This window comes from Eretmochelys imbricata, unplaced genomic scaffold (assembly GCF_965152235.1).
Source record: "Eretmochelys imbricata isolate rEreImb1 unplaced genomic scaffold, rEreImb1.hap1 Scaffold_35, whole genome shotgun sequence".
NCBI lineage: Eukaryota > Metazoa > Chordata > Testudines > Cheloniidae > Eretmochelys > Eretmochelys imbricata.
The window spans coordinates 169597-196788 of NW_027554347.1; the positions used below are offsets into that span (position 1 = coordinate 169597).

Below are 27192 nucleotides of genomic sequence, written 5' to 3' on the forward strand. Positions count from 1 at the left end.
CATCCCTCCACCCCCTCCCTCCACAACATCCCTCCCTCCCTGTGTGATATCCATCCCTCCACCCCCCCTCCACAACATCCCTCCACCCCCCCTCCACAACATCCCTCCCTCCCTGTGTGATATCCATCCCTCCACCCCCCCCACAACATCCCTCCCTCCCTGTGTGATATCCATCCCTCCACCCCACTCTCCCTCCACAACTTCCCTCCCTCCCTGTGTGATATCCATCCCTCCATCCCCCCCCTCCCTCCACAACATCCCTCCCTCCCTGTGTGATATCCATCCCTCCACCCCCCCCACAACATCCCTCCCTCCCTGTGTGATATCCATCCCTCCACCCCCCCCACAACATCCCTCCCTCCCTGTGTGATATCCATCCCTCCACCCCCCCCCACAACATCCCTCCCTCCCTGTGTGATATCCATCCCTCCACCCCTCCCTCCACAACATCCCTCCCTCCCTGTGTGATATACATCCCTCCACCCCCCTCCCTCCACAACATCCCTCCCTCCCTGTGTGATATCCATCCCTCCACCCCCCTCCCTCCACAACATCCCTCCCTCCCTGTGTGATATACATCCCTCCACCCCCCTCCCTCCACAACATCCCTCCCTCCCTGTGTGATATCCATCCCTCCACCCCTCCCTCCACAACATCCCTCCCTCCCTGTGTGATATCCATCCCTCCACCCCCCTCCACAACATCCCTCCCTCCCTGTGTGATATCCATCCCTCCATCCCCTCCCTCCACAACATCCCTCCTTCCCTGTGTGATATCCATCCCTCCACCCCCCTCCACAACATCCCTCCCTCCCTGTGTGATATCCATCCCTCCACCCCTCCCTCCACAACATCCCTCCCTCCCTGTGTGATATCCATCCCTCCATCCCCCCCTCCCTCCACAACATCCCTCCCTCCCTCCCTGTGTGATATCCATCCCTCCACCCCCTCCCTCCACAACATCCCTCCCTCCCTGTGTGATATCCATCCCTCCACCCCCCCTCCACAACATCCCTCCCTCCCTGTGTGATATCCATCCCTCCACCCCCTCCCTCCACAACATCCCTCCCTCCCTGTGTGATATCGATCCCTCCATCCCCCCCCCACAACATCCCTCCCTCCCTGTGTGATATCCATCCCTCCACCCCACTCTCCCTCCACAACTTCCCTCCCTCCCTGTGTGATATCCATCCCTCCACCCCCCCCCACAACATCCCTCCCTCCCTGTGTGATATCCATCCCTCCATCCCCCCCTCCCTCCACAACATCCCTCCCTCCCTGTGTGATATCCATCCCTCCATCCCCCTCCCTCCACAACATCCCTCCCTCCCTGTGTGATATCCATCCCTTCATCCCCCTCTCCGTCCACAGCATCCAGCCGTCCCTGTGTGATATCCCAGCCCCATCCCGTTTCTCACCCCCTCCTCGTCTGTTCATTGTGCAATACCGACACTGGCCACTAGTGGGCAGCTAATACCAATGACAGAGCCTGGTCTCCACTCAACTCATCTATGGGTAAAGAGGACACGGGTGTGTAGGCCTGGGAGCGCTGTGCCGGGTGGAGTCGGGGGCAGGGCTCGGTGGGGGGTGTCATGCTGTGGGGAGTGTTTATTTAAAGTCACACGCAGAGCGCACGGAGCTGTACAATGCATTTTATTCTACAGTCTGGGAAGCGGGGATGGGGGGCCGACGCTGATATACAGAGAATGGGGGTGGGTCGGGGGGCAGAGTCTGTCAGTTGCAGACAGGGGGTGCCTGGGGGGGTCACGGGAGTTACTCCTCGTTCAGCCCCTTCTGCAAAAGAACAGAGAGAGAGAGAGAGTGTGTCAATACGAGGGCAAAGACGTGGGGAGGGGAGAAGGGAGGGGAGAAGAGGTGACAGGAAAAATGGGGGAGGAGAGGAAAAAAGGGGGTGGGGGGTCAGAGGAGGGGAGGGGCAGCTCCTCCATGGCTCACCTTGGCTCCGATGTCCCGGCTCTTGGCCCGCAGCTTGTTGACCTGGGACTCGGCAATGTCAGCCCGCTCCTCCGCCTCGTCCAGCTCGTGCTGCACCTTCCGGAACTTGGCCAGGTTGGTGTTGGCTTGTTCCTCCTGCCAGGGGAGAGAAATCGGGGCGTTACCCTGTGGAAGTGCCTGCTACTGGGTCTGCAGTGCAGCCCAGAGTTCAGCATAGCCAGGTCCCTGCACTTACCTGGGTACTGCCCCAAGGCAGGGGGTGCCTGTCCCACTGGGGACACAGAGAAGAAAATGGGATGTGTTAACCTGTGGAACTACCCACCACTGGATTTCCAACAGATAAGGGCTCAGGGAAGGTTAGGAGGGGGCCAGCCCCCCTGTACTGATTGGTTACAATCCATCCATTCTTCCATTTTCTCATCCAACCTTTCCATCAACTCCCCACCTATCCACCCACTCAACTGTCCACCTGCCCATCCATCTGGGTTCTGCGGCCCGGAGGAGGAGGAGGTCTGGATTCCAGAATGCATCATGGGGAGGATCTAGAAGTTCTGGACACTCACCGCCTCCTCGGCCTGCCGCTTGTAGGCTTTGACCTTCAGCTGGAGTTTGTCTACCAGGTCCTGGAGACGGATCAGATTCTTCCTGTCCTCCTCAGTCTGGAGAGATGGGGGGCATAGGGGGGAGACATTCTGGATTCAGCAAGTGGCTCTGGAACCCAGCTACTCAAGAACCATGGGGGGCTGGATTAACACCCAATCTCCGTTTGTGACCATAAGTCTACGTGTGTTACCTGAAATGGGGGTGGGAAACAAAAGAGCCCCACAATTATTCTAGACCTGTCTAAAACTCAAGGGCTGCTGGGGCACTCTCGATCTAGAATTAAAAAAGCCAGTGGGAGGGGTGATGGTTTTTAGATCCACCATGTTCTAGACCAAAAGCCAAGCCAGTTAGAGGTTGGTTCTAGAGCAGGACTGGATAAGAGCCTGCCTCTAGAACAGCATGATGGCTGGGAATGCTGAGATACTCCAGGTTGTTATTGTATAATACGGGGGTAACACATGGGAATTTCATGCAGGGTTCGAGACTATGGAATGAATGGTGTTCTTGAATCTGGCTATGGAACACAAGGCTAATGGGTGTGCTACACTCTAGAACATATTATTCTAGAACAAGTGAGGGAAGTCTATGGCCTGTAATATACAGGAGATCTGGCTAGATGACCTCAATGATCCTTTCTGGCCTATGGTCGAGCATAGATCAGGTTATGTTCTCTGCCACATGTCCCACGTTCTCGAGTGGATAGCTTGTGTTCTGGTGCAGAGGTTTCTGGAACAGGATGTGCTCACCTAGGTCTACAATGATTAGTAAGATGTTATAGACCAGGCAAACAATTCTGTAGCATGTGTCTTGAGTGCGATGTTCAAGTCCTAGTGTGGGATGGTCAGAAGCCAGGTATTTGTGATGCAGAACAGCTAGGATTATGTTCTGGATAGGACCATACATGCCCTGGGGCATGTTGTGATGAAGTGGAGGATGGGCTCAGAGAGGTGCGGTTCCAGGAGGTGGAAGGTCTTAACCCCCAAGAGAGAGTGGATCCCCGAGAAGGGCTGTCACACTGAAGGGGGTTCCTCCCAGGGACTGCACGGGGCCAAGAATGGGCACAACCTGTGAGTCCATGACACGTGTCTTATGTTCTAGAGCATACGTAACATGTTTGGGGGCAGGCTACTTGTGTTCCATGCCAGACAACTCATGTTCTAGACTGCAAGTTCTGGGGCACGCACTTTGGGTTCTAGAGCACACATTGTGTTCTGAGGCATGCAACTCATGTTCTGGATCATACCATTTGTATTCTGGATTGCAAGATCTGCAGCTTATCTTGTTTCCATACCCACCCCCTCCCGGCGGTACCTGGTAGGTGAGCTCCTTGATGCGCCGCTCCGACTTGCGCAGGCCCTTGATGCTCTCCACGTTGCGCTTCTGCTCCGACTCCAGCTCGTTCTCGAGCTCCCGGACTCGCGCCTCCAGCTTCTGCAGCTGCTTCTTGCCACCCTTGAGGGCCAGCTGCTCGGCCTCATCCAGCCGCAGCTGCAGGTCCTTGATGGTCTGCTCCATGTTCTTCTTCATCCGCTCCAGATGGGCGCTGGTGTCCTGCTCCTTCTTCAGTTCCTCTGCCATCATTGCCGCCTGCCAGCCAGAAAGAAGAATCATTCCTGCCCCCCTGAGACAGCCAGTCCCCCCACTCTGGGGCCAGATCAGAGCCGGCGCCTGCGGGAGGGGAAAGGCCCTATGTCCCATTCCCTAGCACTCACGTCGGTGATGGCTTTCTTGGCCTTCTCCTCAGCATTCCTGCACTCCTGCACGGCCTCCTCCACCTCTGTCTGCAGCTGGGACAGATCCGCCTCCATCTTCTTCTTCTGGTTGATCAGGCTGGTGTTCTAGATCAGTGGGTGAGGAGAGATAAGCTCAGAGGCGGCATTGTTCCATCAGATCTAGACATGATTTCCTGACAGCTCAGGATCAGGGCCATCTGAGCTCCTTCCTTGGTGGGCTAGAACCTGATGCTGGCAGGTCTGTTCTAGATTTGCCTCTCTGGGAGAAATGCCACTCCCTAAAATGTTCTAGCCCCTTGATCTTGAATTAAATGGGATCAGGGGGTGGTTGTTGAGACCCAGGTTCTAGATTGGCCCAAAACCAGCTGGTGGAGTGAGGTCTGTACAGGCACCAGACAAATAAGAGACTCTTGTCTCTCACACACAGAGCAGTGACTATTTTCTAGACTTATCCCACTCAAAATGGGCATATTATAGACTATTATTTGCACAAAAGGAGTAATTATCATATTCTAGACTGCCACCCCACCCAAATGTTCTACATTATTGCCCCAACCAAATGGTGCAGTGATCCCATTCCAGAATGCTATTTTACCTGACCGAGACAAGTTCTAGACAATTTCTCCAAGCAATCAGGACATTGGCCATATTATACACATATTCTAGACTATCACATCACTCAAAACTGTTCTAGACTCTTAGTCAGAAAAAACTTCTAGATGATTATTCAGATCAAATAAAGTGATGTTTATATTTCAGAGTATTATCCAAAACAAATAAATGGCCACCATGTTCTAGATGACTATGCTGAATGAACTTGGCAATGGCCGTCTTCTAGACTACTATCCAGAATGTGCTGCCTCTAACCATGTTCCGGAGCATCACCCAAAATCATTCCTGTCGTGAATGAACAGGGAAGCCCATATGGTTGTGATCTTGTGCTAGGTTGTTTCCCAGACAGAGTGGATATTCTAGACTATTATCCAGAACAAATCAAGTGGCAATCATGTTCTAAATGGTTATCCAGACACAAAAATGGCAGTATTGATGCTCTAGACCACTTCCCAGAGCAAACAAAGTGCTGTTCAGGTTCTGGATTACAATCCAACCCCAACACAGCAGCACCCACACTCTAGATTATGGCTGTCATGTTCCAGATCACTCTCCAGACCCAACAGGGCAGTGTCAGTGTTCTAGGCTCCTGTTGTGAATGAACAGGGAAGCCCACATGGGTCAGTGACGGGAACGGCTGCTGGGGCCAGGTTCTCTGCAGTGGCCCGAAGGGGGTTCGACTCTAGGGGTCAGATGTCAGGGGTCCCGGTCTCTCTGACCTGGGTGTGGAGCAGCTGGACTCTCTCGCTGGCTTCTATCAGCTCCTGCTCGGCCAGTTTCCGGGCACGCTCCGTCTGCTCCACCACTGCCCGCAGCTCCTCCAGCTCGGCTGTCAGCAGGTTGTTCCGCCGCTCCACAATGGCAATGTTCTCCTTCAGGTCCTCATTGGCCCGGACGACATCGTCCAGCTGGATCTGGGTGTCCTGGGGTGGCGGGAAACAGGCCATGAGTGGGGAGACAGGGCATGGCTAGGACCCTCCCCTCCACAGCACAGCACCCCCTAGGGCCAGGCTGGGAAACAGGGAACCACTGGGACCCCCCCACAGCATAGCACCCCCTGGAGGTACCTTGAGCAATCCCTGCAGCAGCTTGACTTGCTTCTGGGCCTCGGCCGCCATGCGGTTGGCATGGCTCAGCTGGATCTCCATCTCGTTGAGGTCGCCCTCCATCTTCTTCTTGACCCTCAGCGCCTCATTGCGGCTGCGGGTCTCGGCGTCCAGCGAGGTCTGCAGCGAATCCACCACCCGCAGGTGGTTGCGCTTGGCCTGCTCCATCTCCTCATCCTTCTCCGCCAGCTTCCGCTCAAAATCTGCCTTGAACTGGCTAAACTCCAGCTGGGCCCGCAGGATCTTCCCCTCCTCATGCTCCAGAGAGGCCTGGGGGTGGGAGGGGGGAAGGATGAATGAGAGAAAAGAGAGAGAGAGATTAATACATAAGAGAAAGAAAGAAAGAAAGAAAGAAAGAAAGAAAGAAAGAAAGAAAGAAAGAAAGAAAGAAAGGAAGAAAGAAAGAAAGAAAGAATATATTCAAGGAAGAATTGAAAAAGTGGAAGACAGAAGAAAAGAATTAGTGAAAAAAGCAAGGGTGGATGAAAGGGGAAGACCAGGGAAAGGGTTGGAAAGAGAGAGAGGGAAAATGAAATCAGAATAGGCAGAGCTGGTGCTGGAGGGGGGTGTTTCCCGGCTGACCTCCATGTGGCTCTAGGAAAGGGTGCTCGGCCGTGCCCCTCACCTCAGCCTCCTCCAGTGCCGCCTGCAGCTCCATCTTCTCGGCCTCCAGCTGCTTCCGCACCTTCTCCAGCTCATGGATGGTTTTGCCGCTGGTTCCCAGCTGCTCCGTCAGGTCTGAGATCTCCTCTGTGGGGGGAGAGAGACTGCGCTAAGCAGGAAGCAAGTCATGGCTAGGGTGGGAGATTGTCCTACCCCAGCCTGGGGCCAGTGGGTGCTGTGCTGCAGGGACTGGGGGCAGGGGGTGCCGGGGAATGGGGCGGGGAGTCTCACCCTGTAGGTTCTTGTTCTCCCTCTTGAAGGTCTCCAGATGCTCCAGAGACTCCTCGTAGGCGTTCTTCAGCTTGAAGAGCTCGGTGCTGAGCGACCGTGCCTCCTTCTGCGAGGACTCCAGCTCCGTCTGCGACTCCTCGAACTTCTGCTTCCACTCGGACAGGATCTAGGGGGTAGGGGGTGAGAGAAAGTCACTCCAATGGAGAAAACTCCCTGCTTTGGGCCCCTCTCCCTCCTTTCCTCTAGCTTTTCATTCCTTCCTGCTTTCTCTTTCCTCTGTCTCTCCCCCTTTCCAGTCACCCATGTCTCCAGCCCATATCTGACAACTGAGCTAGAATGTATCTTAAGAGACGCTGGTTCTTGATTTAAAGATGCCAAGTGAGAGAGAAACCACTGTCGGCCTACGCTGGCTGTTCTAAGGGTTAATTCCTGTGCCCATGAAAAATGTGTACCTTATTTCTAGTCTGAACATGTCGTGCTTCAGATTCCAGCCACTGGGTCTCGTTCTCCTTTGGGCGTTGAGATTTAAGAGAGCCCTACCAGAAAACCTCTTACCTAGGTAGATCCTTGTAGACCACGATCAAGTCACCTAGGAAGCTCTGACATATTGTGGACCATCTGGTCCCGCCATCTCCGACAGGAGAACGAGGTGGGAGGGGGGTGGAAATGTTGAATATTCAGGGAAACAAATATTTTTCACCTCTTAGCAACCCAAGTCAGAATGTTTTCTGCTGAAAAATACCCAATTGTTGGTTGCCGAAAACTATTTTTTGCCTTCCTTGGCTCTGTTTCATTCATTCTTTGGCTCTGTTTCATTCACTCGTTCTTTATTTGGCTCTCTCTATTTTGTTTTTTTTTCCATGTTTCACTCCATCTATTTTTTGCCTCCATTTAAGTCTCTCTGTTTCATTCATTTGTTCGTTGGTTTTTTATTCAATTTTTCAATTTTTTTATTTGGCTCTCTCTATTTTGTTTTTTTTTCCATGTTTCACTCCATCTATTTTTTGCCTCCATTTAAGTCTCTCTGTTTCATTCATTTGTTCGTTGGTTTTTTATTCAATTTTTCTTTGGCTCTCTCATTCTTTCTTTTATTCTTTGGCTGTACTTCAGTCTCTCATTCTTTGGCTCCTTCCCTCTAGTTCATTTTTACTTTCTTTCCATTTTTTTTGCTCTATTTTATTTATATTTGGTTTTGCTTCTTTCTTTCCTTGGCTCTATTTCATTCTTTCTGTGCTCTGTTTCCTTCTTTATTTCCCTCCTTTTAGTCTTTCTTTGATCTATTTCATTCATTCACTCTGTTTTATCCCTTCCTTCCTTCCTTCCTTCCTTCCTTCCTTCCTTCCTTCCATTTAAATTTTTTTTTGGCTTTGTATTCAATTTTTCTGCGGTTCTACCTCCTCCTTTCTTTCTTTCCTAGGCTCTATTTAATTCATGCTTCATTTCTTTAGCTTTGTTTTATTCTGTCTTCCTTTGGCCCTGTTTCATTATTTCTTTGCTCTACTCCATCCATCCATCCATCCATCCATCATCTCTCTCTCTCTCTCCCCCAGCCCCACCTTGTCGAAGTTTCTCTGCTTCTTGTCCAGGGCGGCAGCGGCGGCGTTCGACCGCTCCACGTCCACCATCAGGTCCTCGATCTCATTCTGCAGCCGGTGCTTGGTCTTCTCCAGCGATGAGCACTTGGCGTTCACAGCCTCCACGGCCTCCTCCGCCTCCTGCAGCCGCTGCGCCAGCTTCTTCCTGCCACCGGGGGGCGACAGACACCATCAGCCACCGAAGAGCAACTTGAGCTCTTCCCCACCTCCCTGGGCCTTGGAGTTATGGGGGGTTCCCAGCAGAAAAATGCCCGTGACACTGGCCTGATGGTCTAGACTATTCTAGACAAGTTCCCCGTAGAAAATTACCAAGACACTGACTTGACATGTGGGATTCTTATATTCTAGACTGCTCTAGACCATTGTAGACAATCTCCCAGCTGTACATGACCAAGACACTGGCCGGATGCATGGGAACCTTATGTTCTAGACCACTCAAGGCAAAAAGAGTTTCTGGTCCATGGTGGGGACTAGAGAGAGACACACACACCTGCACTTCAGGCAAGACGGAAGAAAATAGGAGAGATGGCGGGAATGTGGAACCAAGCATAAGAGAGGATTAAAGGAAAGGAAAGGATAAACAAGAATGAACAGGAAGAACAAACAATCAGGAAGAAAGAATGAACTGAAAGAAAGGACAAGAAGGAGGAAAAAACAGGAAGATGAAAGGAAGAAAGAAAAAGAATGAGACAAACAATAAAAAGGGAAAAAAGAAAAAACAGAAGGAGTGAAAAAAGGAACAAAAGAATGAAAAAGTATGAAAGGAAAAAAGAGCCAGCGGATGAACGAACAAACAAATGAAAAGCCAACAGAAAGAAAGGAAGCAAGAGAGATGGGAAGACAGAACAAAACAGGGAATGAAAGAACAACAAAAAGAAAGAAAAAAATGACAGAACAAACAAGAGAATGAAAGGAAAAAAGAAAGAATGAATGAGAGAAACAAGAGGAGCGGATGAAAAAAAAGAACACAAGAATAAGAGAATGTACAAAAAGATAAAAGAGCAAGGGAACGAAAAGAAAAAAGGAGGGATTGAATGAGAGGGGGAAAGAAAAGAGGAATGGAAGCACGGGGTAGTGGAAGGGTTCTAGACCACTCTAGACAAGTCCCCAGCAGAAAACATCCAAAACACTGGCCTGCCACGTGGGATGCTCATGTTCCAGATGGCTCTAGAGCATTCTAGACAAGTTCCCAGGAAGGGGGGAAGGCAGGGAAGGGGACGGTGAGAGGGAAAGCCACCCAGCACTCACTTGGCCTCCTCCAGCTCCTCTGTCCGCTGGATGGCGTCCGTCTCGTACTTGGTTCTCCACTGCGCCACCTCGGAGTTGGCCTTGGAGAGTGAGCGCTGCAGCTCGGCCTTCGCCTCCGTCTCCTCCTCGTACTGCTCCCGCAGCAGGTCGCAGTCGTGCCGGGCCGACTGCAGCGCATGGGCCAGGGCGTTCTTCGCCTGGGGCGGGGGACGAAGAGCTCTGCCGGTGCCCCTCACTCCAAACCCGCAGCCCCCTGCTAGCCCAGCCCTGGGCTCCTCAGATCTGCCGGTGCCCCTCACTCCTGACCCAGAGCCCCTGGTAGCCCAGCCCTGCCCCCACCCCAGCTCTGTGATCACTCCTGACCACAGACCCCTGCTGGCCCAGCCCTGGGCTCCCCCCACTCCCAGCTCTACCGGTGCCCCTCACCCCTGACCCGCAGCCCCCTGCCAGCCCAGCCTTGCCTTGGCCTCTTCCTCCAGTTGTCTCTTGAGATCTTCCAGCTGCTGCGTGTACGTCAGCTTCCCCCGTGTCAGCTGGTTGACCAGCGCATCCTTCTCATCCAGCTGCCTGGCCAGCTCGCCTGGGCGCAGGGCAGAAGGAGAATAGGGAACCATCCTCCACAAGGACCCCCCCCACCCCCGTGCATGGGGGCCATGAGGGGGGCTCCATCATATGGAGTGCAGGGGGTTGGGAGAGAGCTCTTGGGAGGTCCCTCAGGGAGGGGCAGAGGGTGGGGAGGAGGGTTAAAGGGCTCAGGGGCTCGTGCATGGTGTGTGGGGTGCAGGGGGGAGGGAGGGGACATGGGGGGCGAGGAGGGGGCTCCCAGAGGGCACATCCCTCATGGGGTGGTCAGAAGGATGTAGCAGGGCTCTCAGGGGCAGGTGGGGGAGTCCCAGGGACATAGGGGGCAGGGAGGGGGGGTCCCAGGTTTGCAGGGGATACCAGTGGTGCAGGGTCCCAGGGGTTTAGGGGGATGGGGGCATCCCGGGGGGCAGGGCAGGGCTTCCCCACTCACCATTCTCAGCCTGGAGCTTGGCACGCTGGGTAGTGAGGTCATTCACCATGCGCTGCCCCTCCTCGGACTTGGTCCTGTGTTCGTTCATCTGATCCTCCATCGTCCGGCACAGCTTCTCCAGGTTGGCCTGGGGAGGGGGAAGTGGGCGGTGAAGGGGGGGAAGTCGGGGCGGTGAAGGGGGGGAAGAAACCAACGGGAGAATGAAGGAGCGACAGGAAAAGGAGACCCCGAAAAGACAGGAGGGTGGGAGAAAGCGAGGCACCTCCCGCTGCCGCACTGGCCCTGCCCACGAGCTTCGGCCCCGCCTCCCTGCCTTTGCCGGGCCCTCATGAGCACTGGAGGAGCAGTGGCTCCTCCCCCACTGATGCTGCCCTCACTGCGATGATTGGCCCTCCATCCGGAGCCCCTCCCCCTCCCCGTGGCTCCTCCCCCTCTATGGGCCTGCCCCCTGGGCACCTTGGCTTTGAGCAGCTGCTCCAGGTTGGAGCTGATGTCGTCCAGCTCCAGCTTGAGCTCGCTCTTCTCCTTCTCCAGCTTCTGCTTGACGCGCTGCAGGTTGTCGATCTGCTCGCCCAGCTCGGCCACCGAGTCGGCGTGTTTCTTGCGCAGGGTGGCGGCCGTGGCCTCGTGCTGCAGCGTGGCCTCCTCCAGGTCCCGCCGCATCTTCTGGAACTCCGCCTCCCGCTTCTTGTTCAGCTCGATCTGCACCGAGGTGGCGCCGCCCGCCTCCTCCAGCCGCTCGCTGATCTCCTCCAGCTCCCGCGACAGGTCCGAGCGCAGCTTCTCCACCTTGGCCCGGGCCGTGCGCTCCGCCTCCAGCTCTTCCTCCAGCTCCTCGATGCGCGCCTGCAGCCGGAGAGAGACCCATGGGCTTAGACAGGCCTAGAACATCTCACATTCTAGAGCAGGCAGGAACACGTGGGGTAGAGGAGCAAAGATCCTCAGCCAAATCTAGAACATGACATATGCTAGATACGATAGAAAAGTTCTAGGAACAAAGGTCATTAGCCAGATCTCAGACACCCAGGTTCACATACAGCATGTAGACATCCTAGGTCATGGGAAAGACTCCTTTGGGTTCCAGAAGGAAAGGACCAGTAGCGAAGCTATGGGGGGCAGCGGGGCAGCGGCCGCTCCCCCACCGGGCAGATGTGCCGCCTTTCTAATTCTTTGGTGCCTTTTAAATGTTTACTCACCCGGTGGCGCTCTGGGACTTCAGCAGCACTTCGGCGTCGGGTCCTTCACTCGCTCCGGTCTTCGGCGGCATTGCGGTGGGGGGTCCCTCAGCGCTGAAGACTGGAGCGAGTGAAGGACCTGACGCCCAAGTGCTGCTGAAGACCCGGAGCGCCGCCGGGTGAGTACCAGGGGGTGGTGCCTTTTTTATCTCTGCTGCCCGTTCTTTCCACCTGGCTACGCCACTTTAAAGGACCTGAACTGGGTCTACAACATGCAGCACCAAAGGACAGAATGTAGATGTTCTAGATCAGGTAAAGCATGTGTTGGTGGGGACTCTAGAAGCAAGTGGCCTTAGCAGCATCTAGAGCACCCAATGTTGAAAATGACTGGTGGACATTCTAGAACAGGGAAGGAATAATATGAGTTCTGGAGATTCCCTGTTCAATCAGGAGAGAGCTCAGATAACCAATTTCTTTAAACAGATCAAGACCCCACTGTGCCAAATAAAACACATAGATGTTCTAGATCATTATAAAAGTAGTCAAAGTTCTAGACGCAAAGGAGCATAGGCTCAGACCGATATGAGGTATTCTAACTTTTGGGCATGCTGTTCTACAGCAGAGAGGAAGAGAATTTTCCTGAGAGACAAAAGAGGGGACCCTGAATGTCTCTATTGGTTCTAGACTTTCGATGAGCTTCTCCCTCCTAATTCTAGACCGAAGAGAAAGGAGGGGAGGGATTGTGGAGACATCCACAAGCAACACAGAGTAAAGACTGGAGAGGAGATGAGCACTGAGATCATCCTGCTACCACAGCCCAGCTAGGTGGGGAGCATTTCTGTACCCCAACTCTGGTGATGTACAAGCCAGCCTGCCTCACCTGAAGCTCTTTGAGCTTTTTCTGGAGCTGGGCAGCTATCAGTTGCTCATCCTCGATCCGGGCATTCAGCGCGCTGAGCTCAAAGTCTTTCCTGAAGGAGACAGAAAACAAGTTCGCTTTCTGGATCTGGGAAGGGAGTGGGGTCTAGTGGTTAGAGTGGGAGGTTGGGAGCCAGGACTCCTGGGTTCTACCCCTGGCTCTGGAGGGAGTGGGGTCTAGTGGTTAGAGTGGGAGGTTGGGAGCCAGGACCCCTGGGTTCTACCCCTGGCTCTGGAGGGAGTGGGGTCTAGGGGTTAGAGTGGGAGGTTGGGAGCCAGGACTCCTGGGTTCTACCCCTGGCTCTGGAGGGAGTGGGGTCTAGGGGTTAGAGCAAAGAGGTGACACAAGGAGGCCCCTACTTTTTCAGCTTCTCGTCCATCTGCTGCTTGTCATTCTCCAGGTCCATGATGCTCTCCTGGGCCAGTTTCAAATCCCCTTCCAGCTTCCTCTTGGCCCGTTCCAGGTCCATGCGGATCTTCTTCTCCTGCTCCAGGGAGCCCTCCAACTGAGAGAGAGAGAAAGAAAATGAACCCAGGAACCCGGGGTCTGCTCAACAGGACATTTTTAGTGGGAAACCCCCCAGTGATGTATCGCCCTCCATCGGAGACACTCTGCTCTGTGATCCTCCCAGGCACCCTCCCTGGACCCCAACTTGGATCCCTCAGAGATAACCTCTCCAGACACAACATCCCCCAGAGTCTAAGGAGTCTAAGGTGAGTAACTAATAACCTATCAGTAATGCCATCTAGCTCCTTAGCCCCATCCCCAGGCTGCTGGTACTTACATCATCCACCTGCTGCTCCAGCTTGACCTTGGCTTTGCTCAAGGTATTGACCTTGTCCTCCTCAGCCTGTAGATCATCCAGCGCTTGCTGATGGGCCTCCTGCAGGGCCTTCTTCTCCTTGGTCAGCTTAGCTATTATCTCATCCAGCCCGGCCATCTCTTCTGTCAGGTTCTTCACCTGCAAGTAGATAAATCATGTGGGTTTAGATATAGGGTGGCCCAATGTGCGAAGCTCAATGTTGGAGATTAGTGGCTGAATGGCAGGATGGAGGGTTGTGGCCACTTGACTCAAACCAGCAATCCTTGAATCCACTTGACGAACCCAACGCAATCATCCCTCAGGCCACTGAACCAACCCAGCCAGTCTTGAGAACTCTCAGTATAACCAGGTCTCAGGCCATGAAATCCAACCCAACCCAACCAACCTTGTGGCCACTCTCCTCAGTCCAACTAGCCTTGATACCACTCAACCACAATAGTCTTGAAGCCACTTATCACAAATCAAACTCCCGTCTCTGCCCTCACCTTGTTCTCTGTCGCGTGTTTCTCCTTCTCCACCTTGGCCAGGGTCAGCTCCAGGTCGTCAATGTCCTTCTTGAGCTCCGAGCACTCGTCCTCCAGCTTCCTCTTCTTGGCTGTCAGCTCAGCATTCATCTCCTCTTCATCTTCCAGCCGCTCCGTCTGCTCTTTCACCTTGGCCTCCAGCTGGATCTTGTTCTTGATCAGCTGGTCACAGCGCTCCTCAGCATCTGCAAGATTGTCTTGCTCCTGAAAGGAAAGAAGAAAAAGATGGAGAGAACGAAGGAAAGAAAGAGTGTGATGGGTTGATAGGTGAAGCATGGGGTTCAAGGATAGGGGAATCCCTTTTTATAAGCCTATAGGGCAGAAGTTGGAGCTCCTTCATGGGCGTCAGGGAGGATTAAAACTGGGGGATCTCCATCATTCATGGCCCAACCAGCCTTGAGGCTCCTCAACCCAACCTCACTGACCATGGGCCCAGAAGGGTCGGGGGGGAGGAATGCTTCCATCACTCACAGCCTGCACTTGCAGCTGGAGATCGTTCTTCTCCTGCAGCAGAGAGACCATCTTCTCCTCCAGCTCCTTCCTCCGGGCCTCCGACTTCTCTAGCGCCTCCTTCAGGCGCCCAAACTCTTCCTTCATGGTCTGCACAGGGGCAGGGGAAGGATTAGATCAAAAGGAACATATAGGCCAGTATTGCCCCATCTCACCCCACCTCACTACCCTGGACCAGAGCAATGAGCCCATCTAGCAGTATTTATCTATGAACCCATCCATCTGACCACACATATATCCCCCCCTTATCATAGAATCATAGAATATCAGGGTTGGAAGGGACCTCAGGAGGTCATCTAGTCCAACCCCCTGCTCAAAGCAGGACCAATCCCCAATTAAATCATCCCAGCCAGGGCTTTGTCAAGCCTGACCTTAAAAACTTCTAAGGAAGGAGATTCTACCACCTCCCTAGGTAATGCATTCCAGTGTTTCACCACCCTCCTAGTGAAGAAGTTTTTCCTAATATCCAACCTAAACCTCCCCCACTGCAACCCTTCCTCTGTAATATCCATCCATCAGTCCACCCACATATATATCCCTCCATCCCTCCCTCTGCAAGATTCATCCATCCACCTGATCTACAACTATGCTAAACAGTAACCGTCTTTTCCATCTCCCCTTGAACAAAATAATTTCCACTGCCAGAGTGAAACCAGAACTGAACCCACCATCCCAGGTGAGCAGCCATCTGCATTGGGCTGCCTTCAATTCTTTCTTCTGAGCAGCTACATTTGACCTAGAACCCAAGTAAATTCCCCAAATGGTTCCAGTTAACCTAGAAACCAGCTGAGGGTTTAGTGGCTTAGAACAAAGTTGTGTCTTGCATTTGGCCTAGCTACCAGCTCCTTTTCCTAAGTAGTTCCAGTTGACCAAGAACCCAGCTGCTGGTTGTATATGATCCAGAACACATCCCTGAAGCCAATTTCAGCTAACCCAGAACACAGCTCCTCAAAGTGAATAGACCCAATTGAACTAGAATGCAGCTGGAGCTGCATGTGACCTAGAACCCAGATTATCAAACCAAACAGTTCCAGATGACCTAGATCACAACTACAGGCTAATTCGACCTAGAACTCAGTCCCTCATCCCAATCAGTTCAAACCAACCTAGAACCCATCTAGGGATCTAGAACCCATCTAGGGATCTAGAACCCACCAGAGGTTGTGTTAAAACAAGAACCCAAGTTTGTTACATTAACCTAGAACCCAACTCTGCAAACGGTTGACATGACTGACTTGCATTTGACCTAGAGCCCACCTCTGTCCCTGAGCAGTCACAGCTGAGCTAGACCCCCATGCAATTGCCATGGGCCTAGCGCCCATCTCTATCTCCCGAGCTCTTTCAGATAATCCAGTTCCCCAGGCCCACTGCAGCCCCTGCTCCCACCCTTTGACCTCACCTGCATCTCCTTCTCCGTCTCAGCGCTTTTCAGGAGTGGTTTGATCTTGAAGTAGAGCTTCATCCAGGGCCAGTTCTTCACCCCCATGAAGGCCCGGATGTTCCACTGAATAACCAGCAAGGAGTCCCTGGCAGGGAGGGAGGCCACATGAGCTGGAGCTGTGAACTTCCCCACAGCAGTGCCCCAGCCAGAAATGGCTGCGAGCTTCCCTGCAACAACAATGGCTCCTCTGACGCCTTTGCACCCCATCCTACCTGCGTTCCAAGATCTTCTTGAATTCAATGCGGGAGAGGAGGCCCCGGGACTGGGCCTGGATGCGGGTGATGATCCGGGCGAGCCGCTCGTCCCGCATCTCCTCCAGCAGCCCCAGCAGCCCAGCCTTGAAGAACACCTGGGACAGCCAGTGAAATATGTACATCAGCCCAGCGCCCCCTAGCACCAGGCTGGGACCCCCACAGCCCAATGACCCCTCGCACCAGGCTGGGACCCCCATGGCCCAGCACCCCCAGCACCAGGCTGGGAGACAGGGCACAGTTGGAACCCCCCCGCCTCAGCACAGTGCCCCCTAATGCCAGCACAACTGTATGGTCCCTGGTCCCTGGGGGGGGTGGCTAGCTGGGACCCTGCCCCCCACAGTCTCCGCCCACCCACACAGGCTCCTCCCCCTCACCTTGGTGTGCCCGAATTTGTACTGGCTGGAGTCGATGTCGAGGGAGCCAAGCAGTTTTTCCGCCCCCTTGCGGCTGTCGATGAACTGGCCCTCAGGGATGGCCGCTGGGTTCAGGATACGGTACCTGCGGGGAGGGGATCGTTAGAGACCCTGGATCTCTGAGCCCATCCCGTGAAACTGCGAGCTTCCCCTGGAGCAGTGCCCCCTCACTCTGATGCTGCGAGCTTCCCCTGCAGCAGTGCCCCCCTCACCCTGATGCTGCGAGCTTCCCCTGCAGCTGTGTCCCCTCACTCTGATGCTGCCAGCTTCCCCTGGAGCAGTGCCCCCACACCCTGACGCTGCGAGCTTCCCCTGGAGCAGTGCCCTGGGGGGGCAGACCCACCTCTGTCTGAAGTCCCCGTAGAGGATGCGGTTGGGGAAGCCCTTCCTGCAGATGCGGATGCCCTCCAGCACCCCGTTACAGCGCAGCTGGTGCATCACCAGGGGGTTGTCCATCACCCCTGGGGGCAGGAAAACAGGGGGGTTAGTGATGGAAAGGGTTGGAGCCTGGCAGCCACAGGCCCTGCCTTTACCTCTTGGCCATGTCCCTTGCCTCTGGAGAGGGGGTGGATAGGGAGCTTTATTCATGCAAATAAAGGCCCTGCCCCTTCCCACTGAGCCATGCCCCCGTGCCCTTAGCCCTGCCCGGCTCCTTTGGGGAGGGACTGATTTGGGTGGGGGGCAATGTATGCCCGTTAGGCCACACCCACTCTGCCCTTTAGGTAGGGACAGACGTGGAAGGGGGGCCCAATCTATAAACCACGTCCCCTCAGCCACAGGGAGAAATGGAGAGTGGATAATTTATGCAAAAAATGAACACGCCCCACTTCCTCTTAGTCCTGCCCCTCTCCTTTAGCCAGGTCCCCTCACCTCTGGGGAGGGATGGAAGGCAACAGAGACAGGACAAACCATGCAAACATACTCCCCACCCCCTCATGATTTAGCCTTCAGCCCTTAGCCACACCCCTCTCCCCTTAGCCATGCCCCTACCCCTTTAGGACCGCCCTCCAGTCCTTAGCCACGCCCCCTCCCTCGGAACAGCCCTGGGGAACCATGGAGCCTGTGACTTCCCCTCCCCCCCCGCAGGGGGGGATCACGTGCCTGGAGACTTTGTCTCATTGGGGATGATGCAGCGGACGAAGTGGGGGTGAGTTGAGCGCAGGTTTGTCATCAGCTTGTTCAGGTTCTCCTGGGGAGGGGGGGAGAGAGATGGAGAGAACAGGACAGAAAAGGCGGGATGGATGGATAAAGAGAATGAGGCAAAGAGAGGCGAGGGAATGGAGAGAACAAGAAAGGAAGGAAGGAAGGAAGGATGGAGCAAGAGAGGTGAACAGAGTGAAACACAGAGAGAAAAACAGATGGATGGAATGAGACAGAAAGGGAGGCAGAAAGATGGATAGAATGAGAAAGCAAGAGTCAAGGACAAGCAAAGAAGAACAAGAAAGAGAGCGGGACAAAGAAGGTCTGTTAGGAATCTCCTCTGGCAGAGCTGATCCCACAGGAGATCTGAACCCTACCTCAGCCGCCTGCCCCCGGACCCCCTTACCCTGTGCAGCGCTGAAACTGTCTGGAAAGATGAACCCTTCTTCTTTGATCCTTTCCCCTTCCCGCCTTCATGGGCTGTGAGGGAGAGAAACCCACACCCATCAGAAAGAGAATGGGGATTAGTGGTTACAGTGAGGGGGAAGGTAGTGGGAGCCCAGGATGCCTGGGTTCTTTCTCTGGTTATGGGAGGGGAGTGGGTTCTGGTGGTTAGAGCAGGGGGGCTGGGACTCAGGGGAGAGGGGTCTTACCTGAGTCAGCCCCAGCATAGTTGGCGAAGAGGAGGGCAAGGAGTTTGAGGGCAGATTTCTGGTAGAGCCCCACCACCGTCTCATTGAGGGGGTCCTTGTTCTTCTGCAGCCAGCCCAGGATGTTGTAGTCCACCGTACCAGCATAGTGCATGAGGGAGAAATGCGCCTCTGGCTTGCCCTTGATGTTCCGCGGCTTGCCGAAGTTGCCTGACTTGCCCAGGTGGTTGTCATAGAGCTTGGCCTTGAAGGTCATGTCCGTTGCCTTGGGGAACATGCACTCCTCCTCCAGGATGGACATGATGCCCATGGGCTGGAGGACAGAGACAACTAGGAGTCACCACAGGCAAACAGCAAAGGATTAAGGCTGTCTCTCTACCCTTAACTCTGCCCCTCATGAGAGACAGACTTCAATTCTGTGATCATGTGCTGCTTTCCCACAGGACACTGCCTCAATTAGCACCTGACCTGGCCCGGCTCTGGGGCTGAACCAGTGCTGAGTCTGCCAGACCCTGCCTCCTTCCGCGCCTGGCCCCAAGCCCAGCCAGGCCTGTGTCTGCCAGACCCTGCCTCCTTCCGCGCCTGGCCCCGAGCCCGGCCAGGCCTGTGTCTGCCAGACCCTGCCTCCTTCAGCGCCTGGCCCCGAGCCCGGCCAGGCCTGTGTCTGCCAGACCCTGCCTCATGCGCTGCACGAGTTGCAAGGCATGGAATGAAAGAGGCAGGGGCTGCAGGATCCAAAAGGCCAGTCTTGGGGTGAAGCAGCTGAATGCTGCCCCGGAAAATTAGATTCTCTCCCTGCCAAATTCTTGCAGGCCCTGCCTCAGTGTCCAGAGTGCCCCGAACTCTGACCTGGAAACTGACATTGTAATTGACGTGATGTGGCTGTGGAAAAGGCCAGTGTTGTCCTACAGCTTGTCAGGACAGGTTTTTCCAGGAGAGATAGGGAGGTTTTAACGCCATTGGACAAGGCACTGGCAAAACCTCATCTGGGATCCGGTGTGCAATTCCGGTCACCTGTTCCAGAAAGAGGGCTTCCTTCCAGGACAGGTGCCGAGCGAAGGGCTGCTGGGACAATCGGGGGAACGGAGAGCAGGTCTTATAGGAGGCAAATGAAAGAGCTGGGCCTGTTTAGCATCAAACACAGACTGAGAGGGGATCTGGCTGCTCTATGAATACATTGTGGGAGGGAGACACCGGGGGGGGAGAAGAGCTGATGAAGTGAAAGGAGAACATCGGCACAAGAGCAAAATGGGATGAACTGGCCAGGGATCAGCCGAGGCTGGACATGAGAAGCAAAACCTGACTGCAGATCCTACTCCAGTGGCCGCGACGGAGGCGTGGAGGGTCGCGATGGAGTGGCGGCAGGAGGTACCTTCTCTATGAGGTCTATGCAGGCCTGCAGGTCCATGCCGAAGTCGATGAACACCCACTCGATCCCCTCCTTCTTGTACTCCTCCTGCTCCAGCACGAACATGTGGTGGTTGAAGAACTGCTGCAGCTTCTCATTGGTGAAGTTGATGCAGAGCTGCTCAAAGCTGTTGAACTGGGGAGGAGATGGGGGGAACAAGAGACGAGTGAGAACAAAAAGTACCTCCTACTATGGTGAGACCATAGAGGCATCTGGGGAAGACATACCAGAGTGTAACTACACCTGCCAGGTGATGCTTTTCTATAGAGCCACCTAATGGAGGAAGGGAGGAACTACACCACAACTAGCACTCCCTACAGCACCTTCTGCTGGGAGACGCTGGAGCTGGGGTAGCCAGGAGCTCCCGCACAGCCAGTGCCCCTGCCCTGCTCCCTACAGTGCCCCCTGCTGGGGGAATCACTTACATCGAAGATCTCAAAGCCAGCAATGTCCAGCACCCCGATGAAATACTGACGTGGCTGCTTCGTCTCGAGGGTGTTGTTGATCCTGGTCACCATCCAGCCGAACATCTTCTCATACATGGACTTGGCTAGGGCTCCTACAGCATAAGCTACCTGTAGGATGACAGATGAACTGGTTACCTATTGCAGGCTGGGAGGGTGAATCCCAGGCTTGGTGGTCCCTGGGCATGGATCTCCACACTCTGGACTGAACTCATGAGTCCCATTTCCAATCATCCAGGCTCAATTCACGTGAAAGCAAGAATGAAAGAAAAGAATGAGAAACAGGGAAGAAACAGTGAAATGGAAAGAAAGAAAGAAAGAAAGAAAGAAAGAAAGAAAGAAAGAAAGAAAGAAAGAAAGAAAGAAAGAATGGCAGTTATGATGGAAAAATGGAAGTTAGGATGGAAAATAGAGATGAAGTAGTGAGAGAAGGAGAAACACGCAAAGTAAAAGAATAAAAGAAAGAAAAACACTGGAAGAAACTGAGACAGAAAGCATGGAAGAAAGAAAGGGAATGTGAAGGAAATAAAAGAAATAATGAGACACGAAGGAAGAGTGAAAGAAAAAATAAGACACGGAAAGAAGGAGTGAAAAAGGAGAAGGAAGGAAGGAAGTGGGGTCTCACCTGCTGGACAGTCTGCCCCTTGGTCACATACTCATTCCCCACCTTGACCCGTGGGTGAACAAGCCCCTTCAGTAGATCTGACGAGTTCAACCCCATCAGGTAGGCAGATTTGTCCGCCTCTGGAAAAACAAAGGAGACAATGTTTGTCTTCCATTCCCCCAGCCCTGGGCATGACCAATCCCCACCCTACATTGGCCCCAGTCGCCACCAGTGCCCACCCTCAGTGCCATCAGGCTCGGCCTGCTCCTCGCGTTGCTTCTGCTTGAACTTCATGTTCCCAAAGTGCATGATGGCGCCTGTCAGCTTGTACAAAGAGTTCTTCTCCTCCTGAGTGAAGCCCAAGATGTCAAAGGCGCTCTGTGTTGGGAGAGGGACAAAATGTCAAGGCTTCCAACTGAAGAAGAGACAGCAATGGCTTCCCAGGCAGTGGTCCCTTGAGAGTCTTCCCGGTCCCCTGCTGCCCCTGGCAATACTCACATCAGTGGCTAGCAACTCTTCAGCATCATCGATGGACGTCACCGTGGTCTCTCCTTGGGAGATGAAGGCGTAGTCATATGGATTGTTGGTCACCAGCATCATGTCTGCAGAGGGAAGGTGATGGTTCACGGATGGACACAAGACCCTTGTCTATATGACGCATCTGCGCAACTCAACTCAGTGAAAGAGTGAGGATGCCACTCAACTGAAACCAGCTCGGCAAGGAAAGGTCAAGGACTTGGGGCCACTCAGTTCAATTCCTCAAGACCTAAATTCACTCAACCCAACATGAGTGAATTCACTCAGACTCAACAGGACTTGAGGACACTGAATTCAGCTCTTCTGGATTTGAGGGATCTCAGCCAGACTTGAAGATGCTAAGCTCAGTCTAACAAGACTGGACGCCATGCAAATGAACAAGATATGATGCCTCTAAACATACTAAGATGTGAGGATGCTCAGCTCATTTCAAATCAACACGACAGAAGGTCACTCCACTCTACTTGCAAGACTCAAGGGAACTCAGTTTAAGGATACTAGAGTTCATCATCTCCTCAAGACTGGAAGGGATTCAATGCAAGGGTACAAGAGGTCACTCCACTTGAATCAGACTCCAGGGAACTCAACTTTACTTAAGGATACTAGCGTCCAGTCACCTTAACAAGCTTTGTGGACACACCACTCAACTAGACCAACTCATGTAGACACGAGGCTGTTCAGTACAGCGCAAGCACAATCTGCCTAGGTTGCTGAAGATCCTCACCCAGGAGTTCTGGCTTCTTGTTGGACAGGATCTGGTAGTAGATGTGATAGCTCCTCTCGGATTTGAGCTGGAAGATGACCCGGGATTTTTCCAGGAGATCTGAGGGAAAGGGGGAAAGAGTGGGTTAGAGAGAAGGTATGGGGAGAGGCAGAGAACATGAGCCATGGGATGGAGGCAGAGAACATTGACATTCATCACACTCACAGGTCTCTATATCAGCTGAAGCCAACTTCCCCGTCGCCCCAAAATGAATCCGGATGAATTTACCCTGGAGAGAGAGGGAGGGAGGGAGACTGTTCATGATTAGGGGCTAATATAGCAGAGATAGCCCCATGGACTCCAAACATAGACCCCTTCCCCTGGCTCCCACAAGCCCCAAAACCTTCTTCCCCACAGCCACCCACCCCGTACACGGCCCTTCAGACCTCAAACCCCATAGACAGACACAGAGACTTCTCCCCCAGATCTCCCACCTGACATACAGCCTCACAATCTCCTTCCCTATAGACTCTCCCATCCCAGACACTGCCCTTCAGACTCCCAAACTCCATACACAGCCCCATAGATCCCTCCCCCAAAGACACCTTCACCCCACATACAACCACACAGACCTCTCCCCCCAGACATACAACCACACAACCTTCCCCACTGCCCCCACCCCATAACCTCCTCCACCGACCCCCACATCTGAGACAACAGCCCCACGGCTTCCTTCCCAGAGCTCCCACCCCAGACACAGCCCCACATACTACTCCCCCAGCTCTCCACCTCCACCCAAATTCCAGGATACTCACGAATCGGGACGAGTTGTCATTCCTCACAGTCTTGGCATTGCCAAAGGCCTCCAGGGCAGGATTGGCCTGGATGATTTGATCCTCCAGGGTCCCCTGAAGGAGAAACATCACACAGATGAGGGAAAAGGGAAAAAGAAATAATTAGAGGAAAGAAAGGGAGGAGTGAGACAGAGAATGGATGATGGGAAGAATGAGAAATAGATGGATGGACATACGGACATATGTGAGGATGGACAGACAGACATGGGGATGGATGGATGGATGGATGGGTGAACAGATATAGGAATGGGACAGATAGATGGGTACAGAGATATGGGGATGGGGATGGATGGATGGTAGCAGATAAACACAAGGCCAGGGATGGACAGACTAGTAAAGGGATGGACAGATGGACATGGGGATAGGCATAGGCGTATGGACATGGGGATGGATATAGGCGTAGATGGATGGTTCAGATAGATGGGTGGAGGCCACACCTTGCTCTTGTCCACCTGTTGTTCCTTCTTGCTGCGGTCACTGATGGCTGCGATGACAGCAAAGTACTGAATGACCCGCTTGGTGTTCACGGTCTTCCCCGCCCCGGATTCTCCGCTGCGGGACAGGAGGGGACAGTGAGACACAGCCCCTCCTGCCCGTGTCCCACCCACCCTGAGCGCTGGAGAAGCTGGAAGACTCCATGCAGAATTCAGGGGTCAGGACTTCAGAGAGGGGGCGGGAAAGTTAAAACTTTAGTAGGTGGGGCTAAGACTTGAAGGGTAGGGGCTACAGTACAAGAAGGGCTAAAACTTCGGGGGGTGGGATCAGACTTCAAGCGGGCTGTTAAAGGTTTTGGGGTGCAGTGATTTTGTGGGGGGGAGGGGGAAGAGAGGAGGGGATGGCGTGACACTCACGTGATGAGGATGGACTGGTTCTCCCGATCTGGAAAGAAGAAGGGGAGGAGAAACAGCATTAGGTGGATAGAAGCTACCTAGCCCCATTCTGCTCACCCCAGATCAGAATGGATATCCTGTACCCATCCACATGTGCTGGTAGGCAGAGAGGGAAAGGAAGCAGTGGGATAGGTGTGCAGGTTAGGGGTTCATGGTTAGGGATATAGTTAGGGATAGAGACTATGGTTATGGCCAGGGGTATATTTATGGTTATGGGTATAATTAGGGATAAGCTTATGGATAGGAGTATAGTTAAGGTTAGGGTTATATTTATGGTTATGGCTGGAGTACAGTTAAGGTTAGGGTTATAGTTATGGTTAGGGGCATAGTTAAGGATAGGGTTAGGTCCCTACCTGTCAGCATGTTCTGGTAGGCATTGTCAGAGATGGAGAAGATGTGGGGCGGGGCTTCACTTCTCTTCTTGCCCCTGTAGGCGCCCACCACCTCTGCATTATAGACTGGCAACCACTTGTAGGGATTGACTGTCACACAGAACAGCCCCGAGTAGGTCTGGAGAGGGGAATGGGATGTGAGGGGGGAAGGATGGAGAGAGGGAAGATAACAGAGACGATGCCTCCTCCCCTCCCCGGTGATCCAGAAAAGGAAAAAATGACACCACCCAACCTCCATCTAGAAGAAGAGATAATGCCACCCAATCCCAGTCTAGAAGGTGAGGCAACCCCCACCAATATGGAATGACACTAACATCCTTGATTTAGAAGCGGAGTGGAAGCCCTTCTTCCTCCTTCTCTAATGCTCCCCCCACAATCTAGAAGAGACATTGAGTTTCTGCTCTAAAATGGCTCCAGTGCCCCGATCTAAACCAGTGACTGAGTTTCTTTACTAGAACGGCTCTAACCTAGAAGATGGAGAGAGTCCCCAACCCTCTGATCTAGAAGATGGACTGATTTGCTGATGAAGAATGGCTCTAAACAGAGCCACTGGATGGGGAACGGCTCTAAACTCCTCTGATTTAGAACGTCTGGCTCCAGAACGGCTCTGGATGTACAGCTCCCAGAAAAACTACAGCCCCGATGCAGGGGTGGGTTGCACACCATGGAGGTCCAGGTATTTGGTCCTTCGCTCAACTAGGGAGGCCGGGGAAGGGAAGCTGGCAGAGCCCAGCAGGGGGCACCCCCCCCCAACTCACATAGATCATCCAGGCAGCGTATCGCTCCTTGAGGTTGTAGAGCACGGCCGGCTCGTGCAGGAACGTCAGCATGGCCATGTCCTCGATCTTGTCGAACTTTGGCGGGTTCTGCTGCATGATCTGATCCTCCTTCACCGTTATCGTCTGCAGTGACACCCCCCAACACACACACCGGGTGGCGTTAGCGTGGGAGACCATTGCACAAAGAGGAGGGCTGAGAAGGTGGGTGTCATCTGGGGCAGGCAGCCCACAGAGGAACTGGGATCAACCTCCAGGGGGCACTGTAGGGATGGGAGGGGCTAGAGGAGTTGGGGGTAGTGGGGAGTTTATGGGGGGTGGGAGGAGGAGTTTGGAGGGCCCCTGAAGTGAACTCATGAGGGGCGGGGCCTGGAGGGGGGGTTCCCTGGAGGAGGTGGGGTCACTTGGGGGTTTTGAGTGTATGGTGTGGCGGAGGAGCAGTCATCCCTTCTTGAATGGGGGACCCAGGAGGTGCTGGGGGGCACCATGGAGGATGGCATCTGGAGCCTGTCGGGGGCGCCGTGCTTAGGGGCAGTGACACTGGAGGGGGGCAGGAGAGAACTGTGTGGATGGAGCTGTCTGGGGCACCCCCTGCCCCCCGCTCCTCCGCACCTGGCCACGCTCGGTCTCAGCGGTGACCTTGCCCCCTTCCCGGGAGAGGAGCTTGGCCTTGACAAACTCCTCCTTGACGTCCGGCACGAAGATGTCCTTCTTCAGGTCGAAGGGCCGGGTCTGCGCTTCGAGCCGCAGCTTCTCCGACTGGCGCAGATAGGGGGCAGCGGTCCCAAACTCAGCCATCTCTGCGTCCGACATGGCAGGCTCTGCGGGTGGCAGTGGGGCAGTGGGTGACCCAGGCCCCTCCTCAGCCACTATTCGAACCCACGACCCTGGTGTGCTGTAGTTCCCTGACAGACCGCGAGGGGCAGAACCCCCTCATCCGAGCATCCCCCGGGGGAGCTGGAATAGGCGGGGTGAACTTCTTACAGCTGCTACCAAGGGGCAGCAACCTTCTCTTGCTGAGGGGTTCCCGTGTAACTAGCCCCCGTGCCCCACCCCAGAGCCAGCCGCATCTCAGCGCTGGGCTAGGGGTCCCCATATAACCAGCCCCAGCGCCCCATCCCAGAGCCAGTCACATCTCAGTGCCAGGTGAGGGGTCCCCGTATAACCAGCCCCTGCGCCCCACCCCAGAGGGGGCCGCATTTCGGCCTACCTTTCCTTTTCCTCTAACGCTCCTGCGGGGGAAGATCGCGGTGGGTTGGGCTGGCTGCTGTGGGTCTGGAGTCCTGTAAGGCAGAGGGAGCAGGGTCCGAGAGGAGCTGGGGATCCAGGGTTGCCCCTCGAAGGGCCCAGACCCCCACGCCCCACCCCACATCCATCATTCACATGAGACCCCTTCTCCTGCAGCTCACAGCATGCACGCCCCCACCCCGCCCCCGCAGGGCAGGGCCCGGCCCCACCAAGAGGGGGTGCACACACACGTAAACATACACAACGACACAAACACAAAACCTCACAGACCCGCACAACTCCAGCCCCCCCTTCAATCTCACCCTGACTCCCCCTCCCTATTCCAGCACCACACATCCCCACAGAGCCCCCAACCCCTCTGTACCCCAGGTCCCCCCACCCTCTTCCTCCCAAATTCCCCAGGGAGCCCCCCATCAGCTCCATAACACTGCTAGCGCCCTCCAGCCCCTTTCCCCACTCCTAGGAGCCCCTCAGGGGAATCCCCAATTCCCCTTCCCCCCATGCTCCCCAGGGAGCCTCCACACTCCCCTTCCCCCTTACCCCCACCAGAGGCCTGCCCCCCCCCTTCCCCAGGGCGCATCCCCACTCCAGAGCTCTAACGTTGCCAGTGCCCCGGATGCGTACCTCACACCGACACAAATGGGGGGCTGTGGACGGGCGTCCGAGGTGGGTTCCCCATTATATAGCCTGCTCCCCGCCCTGGCTG

General features: G+C 54.4%; 1 protein-coding gene across 3 annotated transcripts; it reads right to left on the reverse strand.

The window, feature by feature from the left end:
• Positions 1-1772: 1772 nt before the first annotated feature.
• On the reverse strand, positions 1773-26051 carry LOC144258700 (myosin-7). 3 transcript variants are annotated; one of them, XM_077806903.1, is made up of 39 exons: positions 25851-26051; positions 25221-25364; positions 24424-24580; positions 24032-24059; positions 23618-23732; positions 23142-23234; positions 22552-22615; positions 22348-22446; positions 21585-21688; positions 21326-21464; positions 21108-21226; positions 20444-20593; positions 19983-20153; positions 18614-18923; positions 18367-18431; positions 17922-18009; positions 17164-17281; positions 16782-16905; positions 16366-16502; positions 16112-16238; positions 14674-14802; positions 14164-14406; positions 13640-13816; positions 13215-13360; positions 12817-12907; positions 11218-11607; positions 10762-10888; positions 10208-10326; positions 9747-9943; positions 8460-8643; positions 6904-7069; positions 6635-6759; positions 5971-6279; positions 5623-5826; positions 4271-4396; positions 3870-4145; positions 2519-2614; positions 1956-2090; positions 1773-1790 (listed from the first exon to the last, which is right to left on the reverse strand). In XM_077806903.1, the coding sequence occupies exons 1-39, from the start codon at positions 26049-26051 to the stop codon at positions 1773-1775; spliced, it is 5811 nt and encodes a 1936-aa protein (XP_077663029.1). The 3 variants fall into 3 exon arrangements, with proteins under 3 accessions (XP_077663029.1, XP_077663028.1, XP_077663027.1); XM_077806902.1 differs by having other exon boundaries at positions 18367-18440; XM_077806901.1 differs by having other exon boundaries at positions 1773-1793; positions 18367-18440.
• Between the last annotated feature and the right edge of the window lie 1141 nt (positions 26052-27192).

Excerpts from the sequence above, each read along its gene's own strand:
- LOC144258700 (XM_077806901.1), bottom strand. The coding sequence starts at position 26,051 with ATGTCGGACGCAGAGATGGCTGAGTTTGGGACCGCTGCCCCCTATCTG. Across the intron at positions 4,397-5,622 it reads TCCAGCTGCTCCACACCCAG|AACACCAGCCTGATCAACCA; the intron begins GTCAGAGAGACC and ends CCACTGATCTAG. Across the intron at positions 2,615-3,869 it reads TCAAGGAGCTCACCTACCAG|ACTGAGGAGGACAGGAAGAA; the intron begins GTACCGCCGGGA and ends CCATCTCTCCAG.